An 11,066-nucleotide genomic window follows, 5' to 3' on the forward strand; every position below is an offset into this window, starting at 1 on the left:
AAACAGACCCCACCACCAAGGATATATTTCCCTCCCCTCCCCTATCAGTGTTCTGGAAAGACCACTGCCTCCCCCCACCATTTCTCAGTCCCAACCCTCAGACTCAGCACCGCCTTCTTGACCTGCAATCTTCTTCCCGACCTCTCCGCCCGCACTCCCTTTCCGGCCTATCACCCTCACCTTAACTCCTTCCACCTATCACATTCCCAACGCCCCTCCTCCCTACCTTTTATCTTAGCCTGCTTGGCACACCCTCCTCATTCCTGAAGAAGGGCTTATGCCTGACACGTTGATTCTCCTACTCCTTGGATGCTGCCTGACCTGCTGCGCTTTTCCAGCAACACATTTTTCAGCCCCTCAAAAATCAACAAGATAGCTCATATGTGGAGCCACAGGAGATGGGGGAGATAACTAAGCGAGTATTAGACATCAGTGTTTACTGTGGAAAATGACATGGAAGATTTGGAATGTGGAAAATAGATGGTGACATGTTGAAAAATGTTCATATTACAAAGGAGGAGGTGCTGGATGTTTTGAAACACATAAACGTGGATAAATGCCCAGGACCTGATCAGGTGTACCCGAGAACTCAGTGGGAAGCTGAGAAGTGATTGCTGGGCCTCTTGAATAGATATTTGTATCATCGGTGGTCACAGGTGAGGTGCCGGAAGATTGGAGGTTGGCGAACGTGGTGCCACTGTTTAAGAAGGGCGATAAAGACAAGCCAGGGAACTATAGACCAGTGAGCCTGATGTCAGTGGTGGGCAAGTTGTTGGAGGGAATCCTGGGGGACAGGATGTATGTGCATTTGGAAAGGCAAAGACTGATTAGGGATAGTCAACATGGCTTTGTGCATGGGAAATTATGTCTCACAAACTTGATTGAGTTTTTTGAAGAAGTAACAAAGAGGATTGATGAGGGCAGAGCGGTGGAAGTGATCTATGTCGACTTAAGTAAGGCATTTGACAAGGTTCCCCATGGGAGACTGATTAGCAAGGTTAGATCTCATGGAATACAGGGAGTACTAGCCATTTGGATACAAAACTGGCCCAAAGGTAGAAGACAGAGGGTGGTGGTGGAGGGTTGTTTTTCAGACTGGAGGCCTGTGACCAGTGGAGTGCCACAAGGATCGGTGCTGGGTCCTCTACGTTTTGTCATTTATATAAATGATTTGGATGTGAGCATAAGAGGTATAGTTAGTAAGTTTGCAGATGACACCAAAATTGGAGGTGTAGTGGACAGCGAAGCAGGTTACCTCAGATTACAACAGGATCTGGACCAAATGGGCCAATGGGCTGAGGAGTGGCAGATGGAGTTTAGTTCAGATAAATATGAAGTACTGCATTTTGGAAAAGCAAATCAGAGCAGGATGTATTTACTTAATGGTAACGCCCTCGAGAGTGTTGCTGAACAAAGAGACCTTAAAGTGCAGGTTCGTAGCTCCTTGAAAGTGGAGTCACAGGTAGATAGGATAGTGAAGAAGGTGTTTGGTATGCTTTCCTTTATTGGTCAGAGTATTAATTATCGGAATTGGGAGGTCATGTTGCAACTGTACAGGACATTGATTAGGCCACTTCTGGAATATTGTGTGCAATTCTGATCTTCCTAGGATGTTGTGAAACTTGAAAGGGTTCAGTAAAGTTTTACAAGGATGTTGCCAGGGTTGGAGGGTTTGAGCTACAGGGCGAGACTGGGGCTGTTTACCCTGGAGCGTCGGAGGCTGAGGGGTGACCCCATAGAGGTTTATAAAATCTTGAGGGTAGGATGTTGTGAAACTTGAAAGGGTTCAGTAAAGTTTTACAAGGATGTTGCCAGGGTTGGAGGGTTTGAGCTACAGGGAGAGGCTGAATAGACTGGGGCTGTTTACCCTGGAGCGTCGGAGGCTGAGGGGTGACCTCATAGAGGTTTATAAAATCTTGAGGGGCATGGATAGGGTAAACAAACAAGGTCTTTTTCCTGGGGTGGGGGAATCCAGAACTAGAGGACATAGGTTTAGGGTGAGAGGGGCAAGATTTAAAAGGGACCTAAGGAGCAACTTTTTCCACGCAGAGGGTGGTGCGTGTATCGAATTAGCTGCCAGAGGAAGTGGTGGAGGCTGGTACAATTACAACATTTGAAAGGCATCTGGATGGGTATATGAATAGGAAGGGTTAGAGGGACATGGACCAAGTGCTGGCAAATGGGATTAGATTAATATAGGATATCTGGTCAGCATGGATGAGTTGGACCGAAGGGTCTGTTTCCGTGGTGCATATCTCTATGATACTTTTATTTCTGATTCTCAGCACAGTGAACTGCATACCACCAAAATCCACAAACATATGTCATTTTGATGCAGAAAACTCACCTTCTCTGGCCAATGCCTGGCATTTCTAGCAAGGCCTTCCTACGAAAAGACCTCAGCAGCTTAAACACTTGCTGCTTCCATGAGAATAGTCTTTTCTTCGGTGTTTCAGTAAAAGCCTGTAAAATTACAGTCAGAATCATAAAGACATACAGCACATCAACAGGCCCTTCGGTCTAACTCATCCATGCCCACCAGATATCCCAACCTAGTCCCATTTGCCAGCACTTGGTCCATGAACCTCTAACCCCTTCCTATTCATATACCCATCCAGATGTCTTTTAAATGTTGTAATTGTGCCAGCCTCCAACACTTCCTCTGGCAGCTCATTCCATACACGTACCACCCTCTGTGTGAAAAGGTTGCCTCTTAGGTCCCTTTTAAATCTTTCCCCTCTCATCCTAAGCCTATGCCCTCTAGTTCTGGACTCTCCAAACCAGGAAAAAGACCTTGACTGTTCAGCCTATCTATGCTCCTCATAATTTTATAAATCTCTATATAGTAACCTGTCAACCTCCAACGCTCCAGGGAAAACAGCCCCAGCCTATTCAGCCACTCCGTATAGCTCAAATCCTCCAACCCTGGCAGTATTCTTGCAAATCTTTTCTGAACCTTTTCAAGTTTCACAACATCTTTCCTATAGCAGGGAGACCAGAATTGCACACAATATTCCAAAAGTGGCCTCACCAATGCCCTGTACAGCCACAACATGACCTCCCAACTCCTATAATCAACGCACTGACCAATAAAGGCAAAAATACCAAACACTTTCACTATCCTATCTACCTCTGACTCCACTTTTAAGGAACCTGTACTCCAAGGTCTCTTTCCCAGGAACCTTACCATTAAGATTATAGTCACATTTTGCACCTGTATAATTCTTTGATACGAGAATCTTTGAACAAATACTTAGAAAGCTAGTTGCAAACATACTTTCAAGGTTGATGCTTAGATATATTGACAGCTCATACTAATCTCAGCTCATCAAGCTTATTGGGCAAACATATTGTACATGACTCAATAATTTTTGATGAGCCAGTAAACTTCAAGAGACAGTCAAACATCATAATAATGGTCACGAAAACAGAGATTGCAGAAAAGCTGAGCGGGTCTGGCAGCATCGATAGAGAGAAATCAGTGTTACAGTTTCAAATCGAGTGACCCTTCTTCAGAACTGAGGAACGTATAACCTGAAACTTTAACTCTGATTTCTCTCCGCAGGTTCTGCCAGACCTGCTGAGCTTTTCCAGCAATTTCTGTTTTTGTTTCTGATTTAAAGCATCTGCAGTTCTTTCACTTTTTATTTGTCATCATAAAGGAGGTAAAGTTCCCCGCAGCGCAATCCAATTAGACCCATTGACTGCTTTGTCCTCTTACTCCTGGTTACTTGATTATCTTCCAATGCCCATCCAGTTCCATTTTGAATTCATTTAATTTCCACTTTTATTGTCCTCGTGGGCATTCCTAGCTATTATCACTTGCTGTGTTAAAATATTCCCCCTGCAGCTGTGGCTCAAACCTACCAAAAGGATTTGGTGTTGCAAGAGATCAGTTAAGCTCAGGGAAGAGAACATAAAAGGGAGAGAGAAGGAGGTGGAATTATGAAAAACCATAAGGCTACAGTATTGTCTTTGTGCAGTGAGTGAAGGCATTTCATGGTGAATGATTCATTGTTGCAAGCCAAATTATCATAGAATCCTACAGTGTGGAAACGGGCCATTTGGCCCTACAAGTCCAGACCAACCCTCTGAAGGGTAACCCACCCAGACCCATTTCCCTACTACTCTACATTTACCCTGAGCAACACACTTAACCCACACATCCCTGAACACTATGGGCAATTTGGCATGGCCAGTTCACCTAACCTGCACATCTTTGGATTGTGGGAGGAAACTGGTGCACCCAGAGGAAACCTACGCGGACACGGGGAGAATGTGCAAACTCCACACAAACAGTTGCCCCAGGGTAGAATTGAACCCGGGTCCCTGGTGCTGTGAGGCAGCAGTGCTAACTACTGTGCCACCCCAAATAGAGAGTCCCTGCACAGAGCAAATTTTGAGCAGATTTCCCAGTGCACATAGAATCCCAGTGCAACATTCCATGAGAATTTTATATTCATCAAACACAATAAAGAGATCTCACTTGGTGTGACGTGTTCTTTGCAGAGATCTGACAGGAACATGTGGAATAGCCTACTAGAACTATTCTATGATCCCATCAGGCTTCTAATTTAAACCGCTGTATTCATGGATTTTAGACTGACAACCAAGCGCGGGGAAGCAGTTTTGGTTGGGGTATGGAAATCACCACACCCTTCCTCCAACAGGACCATCTCTCAGATCTAGCTCAGCAAACACTTGGGGTTTCAGTTTAAGATTTCATTCAATTGCAACAATCCCTTGGAACTGAATTGGGAGTTTCAGTCTGGGCTTTGTGTTCCACGATCTGGAATGGGACTTGAGACCAAAACATCCTGACACCAGACTGAAACTCTTGGTGTAGCATGGGTTCATCATCAAAACCTTTCCCTCTGGTTCTACTTGTTCCTAATAACTGTCTCATTATCTCTAAACATTCGATATCAGCTGGTGGTCTAATGCAGTCACCGTGCTCTGCAATTGTTCCTGCTAATTTAATGCCAGAAGAGGTCATCACTAACAGTGACAGATCTGCCACCAGCAAGAGTACTGTACCCCAGTGTTATACAGTGACAAACCTGTCCCCACCAGTACTGTACCCCAGTGCTATACAGTGACAGACCGGTCCCTACCAGTACTGTACCCAATGTTATACAGTGACAAACCTGTCCCCACCAGGACTGTACCCCACCATTATACAGTGACAAACCTGTCCCCACCAGTACTGTACCCCAGTGCTATACAGTGACAGACCGGTCCCTACCAGTACTGTACCCAATGTTATACAGTGACAAACCTGTCCCCACCAGGACTGTACCCCAGTGCTATACAGTGACAGACCTGTCCCTACCAGTACTGTACCCCAGTGTTATACAGAGACAGACCTGTCTCCACCAGTACTGTACCCCAGTGCTATACAGTGACAGACCTGCCACCACCAGTACTGTACCCCAGTGCTATACAGTGACAGACCTGTCCCCACCAGTACTGTACCCCAGCGTTATACAGAGACAGACCTGTACCCCATTGCTATACAGTGACAAACCTGTCCCCACCAGTACTGTACTCCAGTGCTATACCTGTCCCCACCAGTACTGTACCCCGGTGTTATACAGCGACAGACCTGACCCCAGCAGTAATGTACCCCAGTGTTTTACAACAGACCTGTCCCCACCAGTACTGTACCCGTGTTATACAGCAACAGACCTATCCCCACCAGTACTGTACTCCAGTTTATACAGTGACAGACCTACCTCCATCAGTACTGCACCCCAGTGTATTACAGTGACAGACTTGCCCCAGTCAGTACTATACCCATGTTATAGTGACAGACCTGTCCCCATCAGTACTGTACCCCAGTGTTATACAGACAGACCTGTCCCCATCAATACTGCACCCCAGTGTTGTGACAAACCTGTCCCCGCCAGTACTGTACCCTAGCATTATACAGTGACAGACCTGTGCCCAGTGTTATACAGTGACAGACCTGTCCTAATCAGTACTGTACCCCAGTGTTATAGGGACAGACCTGTCCCCACCAGTACTGTACCCTAGTGTTATACAGTGACAGACCTGTCCCCACCAGTACTGCATTCATGTTATACAGGGACACACCTGTACCCTAATGTTATACAGCGACAGACCTGTGCCTACAGTATTGTACCTCACTGTTATGCAGATCTTTCTCCACTATTAATGTAAAGCTCAGTGTTAAAGGGGGAAGAGATATTTCATAGCAGTGTGAAGTGAATTAAAGTCTTGCACGGGAGTGCACCATTACATAACGGAGTACCCTTTAATCAGCAGACTGGTGTTCCACATCTAACAGTCGCCACCCTGTCCCAGGGATAGGGTGGACTCCTGCTGAACAGTTCTAGCTTACCAGGACTTCACTATCACTTCCTCAAAGGATGAGGGGCAACGTGATAGAAGTTTACAAAATTATGAGAGGCACGGATAGTTCCTGTATCTTTCCCAAGGTATAAATGTTCGTTACATGGGAGATGGGTTTAAGTTAAAAGAGGATTAGTTTAAAGATACAAGCAGCAAGTTTTTTTACAGAGGGTGATAAGTGCCTAGATTGTGCTGCCAGAAAATGTGGTGGAGGCAGTACAATACAGATGGTTAACGGGAATCTTGACATACATGAATAGGCAGGGAATACAGGGATAAGGATCACATAGAGGAAAAGTTTAGTTTTGGCACAGTCTTGATGGGCCGAAGGGCCTGTTCTCGTGCTATACAATTCTTTATTACAGCAGAACCCAAACAGAAATTTCCTGTCTTCAATTCCTCAACAGATGTGTAGTTTGAGGCTTTCATGGGGAATTCTAAACTTCTCAGTGCTCCCCAGGAAAGGTGACCAGGACAACAAGCAGGAGCAGGAACATACTCTTAACCCCAATCCCATGGGACTGAGGCTAACTAGTGATGTCCATCCACGTAAGGAGCAACAGATTTGGAATATGACAGGGTATATTAATCTCAGGGTGTGTGGATCTTGAGGAATTGTGAAAAAAGCAGTCCTACTAAAAGTGGAGGAACCACACAACTTTAATGACTGGCTTGCAGTTCTGAATACTATGTCAGTGCGAAAGTCTTTACTTTTTCTTTTGGACGTGTGCACAGTCGTACTTCCCGCGCACAACTTTTAACTTGACACCCGGGAGGTCCTGTGTCCTTCCCCCCTCCACCAGCACGATGTTGTGTTCCTGGAGATTGTGGCCCTCCCCGGGGATGAAGACGATCACTTCTTTCCCATTACTCAGGCGGACTCGGGCACATTTGCGGTTGGCCGAGTTTGGTTTCTTGGGTTTGCGGATCATGGTCTTCAGCACCACCCCTTTCAGCTGTGGCCGGCCAAAGGTGGGTCCCAGCTTGCGGGGGGCACGCTTGGGTTTGCCCATTTTGTGCATCTGGTTGAGGGTGGCCATGGTGCATCTGTTGTGCTGGCAAGCCAGAGTGGGCAATGTCACTCCTGCTGGGAAAGCTCGCTGAAGGAAGGAAGCCGGTGACAAGCTGATCAGTCTCGCTGCTCCTAGAAGGAAACACAGAAACATTTATGGTGAGGAATTATATTGTAACTGCAGCACAATAATTGGCAACACCACATATCATTTACAAGATGGCACTTCTCTCAAAACCACTTTAACAGCCCCTTCCAAACCCACAACTACTTCCATCCGCAAGGACATGGGCAGCAGATCCATAGGAACACCATCCTGACTTAGAAATGTATCACTATTCCTTCACTGTCACTGGGTCAAAGTCCGGGCACTCCCTCCCTAACAGTACTGTTGGGTGTGCCAAATCTCTCAGATTACAGCAATTCAAGGTGGGCAGCTCAATGGCAATGAGGGACAAAGAATTAATGCTGGTTTTGTCAGTAAAGGTCACATCGCATGAACGAATATGGAAAAATTGGAAACAGGCTGCTTTTCCAACAATGCTTTGCCTATGCTTGCACACCACACAAACCACCTATTGTCTATACCATGTCTCCGACTGGAACATGGGATAATTTCATAGAACAGAACAGCGCAGTACAGGCCCTTCTGCCCTCGATATTGTGCCGACATTTTATCCTACTCTAACATCAAACTAACCAACATACCCATCAACCATGTGCCTTTCCAACAGTCATTTAAATGTCCTTAATGTATCTGACTCTTCTACCACCGCGGGCAGTGCATTCCACGCACCCACCACTCTCTGTGTAAAGAACCCACCTCTGACATCTCCCCTAAATCTTCCTCCGATCACCTTAAAATGATGCCCTCTCATTTCCGCCATGGAAATCCACTCCACTCTATCTGTGCCTCTCATCATCTTGTACACCTTTATCAAGTCACTTCTCATCCTTCTTCGCTCCAATGAGAAAAGCCCGTGCTCCCTCAACCTCTCTTCATCAGACATGCCCTCCAGCCCAGGCAGCATCTTGGTAAATCTCCTCTGCACCCTCTCGAAAGCTTCCACATCCTTCCTATAATGAGGCAACCAGAACTGAACACAATATCCCATGTGTGGTCTAACCAGGGCTCTAGAGAGCTGCAGCATAACCTCGCAGCTCTTAAATTCAATTTCCCTGCTGAAGAAAGCCAACACATCATACACCTTCTTAACAACCCTATCAACCTGGACAGCAACTTTGAGTGATCTGTGGACATGGACTCCAAGATCCCTCTGTTCCTCTACACTGCCAAGAATCCTACCTTTAACCCTGTATTCTGCATTCAAACTCGACCTTCCAAAATGAATCACTTCACACTTTTCCAGGTTGAACTCCATCTGCCACTTCTCAGCCCAGCTCTGTATCCTGTCAATGTCCCACTGCAACCTACAACAGCCCTCCACACTTTCCACAACTCCACCAACCTTCTTGTCACCAGCAATCTTACTAACCCACCCTTCCACTTCCTCATCCAACTCATTTATAAGAATCACAAAGAGCAGAGGTCCCAAAACAGATCTCAGCAAAACACCACTGGTCATCGAGCTCTGTCTTCTATGGACCAGCCAATTCAGTATCCAGACAGCCAGATATCCCTGTATCCCATTCCTCCTTACTTTCTGAATGAGCAAACCATGGAGAACCTTATCAAACAGCTTGCTAAAATTCAAGTACACCACATTCACTGCTCTACCTTCATCAACATGTTTTGTCACATCCTCAGAGAATTCAATAAGGCCTGTGTTCAAAGTTTGTGAGAAGATTTGTAGCTCGGGTGCTCATTGTTGTGGTTCTGTTTGCCGAGCTGGGAATTTGTGTTGCAGACGTTTCGTCCCCTGTCTAGGTGACATCCTCAGTGCTTGTCACAGAAGCGCTTCACAGGAGGCTCCCAAACACTGAGGATGTCACCTAGACAGGGGACGAAACGTCTGCAACACAAATTCCCAGCTCGGCAAACAGAACCACAACAATAACACCTGTGTTGCATGACCTGCCCCTCAGAAAGCCATGCTGACCGTCTCTAATCACACTATGCTTTTCCAAATAATCATAAATCCTGTCTTTCATCTTTTAATAATAATTTAAAATGACCTTAATTAGCCACTATTCTATTTGTGACACTGATTACTGGGATTCACACCGACAGGAGAGAGATACTAGTGTAGGAACAAATCTATTTACAGATTACTCCGTTTCCTCTCCATTCCACATACTCATCCATTGCTCATCAGGTGGAACCTACAAATGGCATCAGATGGTGGCAGACTTAACAAGAGAACTTTGCTCTTTTTACCCACTCTGGACATCCAAAGGTGCTTTACTACTCGTGAAGAAGCTTCTTAGGTAATGGTATGAGGAACAGATCAGGTATGACAACGTAAATACGGAAGAGCAAGTGAATGATCATGGAGTAAGGTTCCTTCCACTCTGAGAATAGCAGCAGACTGTTGGCAGTATGGTTTGAGGTGATGATGCAACTTCTCATATCTCAGGGGGTGAGATGGAGTTTGTAACAGAGAATGGGAATGTCTTGCAGATGGCCTTGTAACAAATGGTTGGGGCGACATGGGGCGCAGTGGTTAGCACTGCTGCCTCCCAGTGCCAGGGACCTGGGTTCGATTCCACCCTCAGGCGACTGTGTAGAGTTTCACATTCTCCCCGTGTTTGTGTGGGTTTTCTCCCTACTGTCCAAAGATGTGCAGATTAGGAGGATTGGCCAAGAGAAATTGCCCATAGTATTTCAGGAGATATAGGCTAGGTGCATTAGCCATGGGAAAATGTATAGTTACAGGGAAAAGGTAGGGGAATGGGTCTTAGAGGGATGCTCTTCAGAGGGTCAATGTGGACCAAATGGCCTGTTTCCACACTGTAGAGATTCTGTGACTGGGCAGAGGCACAACAGTATGAAGTGCTCTGCTCCAAACTAGTGCTGGACAGGCAAACTGCTTTAACATCTGTGACACAACCTGAGTCTGAGAGTTCAGGAACATTTTGCACCCCCTTGACCCAGAGAGATGATAGAGAAAGGAGGTTGGTCAACTGTACGAAAGATTGGGAAACACTGAAACTGATTAACCAGTGCTAAATCTCAGAATGGTTACAGAGAAAGAGGGCATTTGGCCTATTCAGTCTGAGCTGGCTGTCTTGGGGGAGGAGACTCACTGAGTGCCACTCCATTGCCTTTCTCCATTCTTCCTTTTCAGATAATGATAAATTCCCTGTTGAAAGCCTCAAGTGAAACTGCCTTTTCAGCAGAGCCTCTGGCAGCACATGCTAAGCACAATGCTACCATTGCTTCTTTTGTCAAATGTTCCAATCCCCAATGCACACATAATAAATTCCTCATTACAGCGATATTCTCCTTCTAATTATTCTCCCCCTTATTTCTGCTGATAGACCCGATTCCTGTGTTCCACAAATAGGATCCCTGTTCAACAGAGGAGAAAGTGAGGTCTGCAGATGCTGGAGATCAGAGCTGAAAATGTGTTGCTGGAAAAGCGCAGCAGGTCAGGCAGCATCCAGGGAACAGGAGAATCGACGTTTCGGGCATAAGCCCTTCTTCAGGAATGAGGAAAGTGTGTCCAACAGGCTAAGATAAAAATCTATTGCATCCTCTGCACCCGATGTGGCCTCC

At 46.0% G+C, this 11,066-nt stretch overlaps 1 protein-coding gene across 3 annotated transcripts in view; it reads right to left on the bottom strand.

Moving 5' to 3' along the window:
- Positions 1-7,017: 7,017 nt before the first annotated feature.
- The window catches only part of mrps12 (mitochondrial ribosomal protein S12), a 10,966-nt gene continuing 6,917 nt past the window's right edge, over positions 7,018-11,066 (bottom strand). For all 3 annotated transcript variants that reach the window (XM_043680718.1, XM_043680719.1, XM_043680720.1), the window contains exon 3: positions 7,018-7,519. In XM_043680718.1, coding sequence (XP_043536653.1) covers positions 7,083-7,519 — 437 coding nt within the window. In that variant the 3' untranslated portion in view covers positions 7,018-7,082. The remainder of the gene's footprint in view (positions 7,520-11,066) is intronic.

The sequence above is a fragment of the Chiloscyllium plagiosum genome, chromosome 41, assembly GCF_004010195.1.
Source record: "Chiloscyllium plagiosum isolate BGI_BamShark_2017 chromosome 41, ASM401019v2, whole genome shotgun sequence".
Lineage (NCBI taxonomy): Eukaryota > Metazoa > Chordata > Chondrichthyes > Orectolobiformes > Hemiscylliidae > Chiloscyllium > Chiloscyllium plagiosum.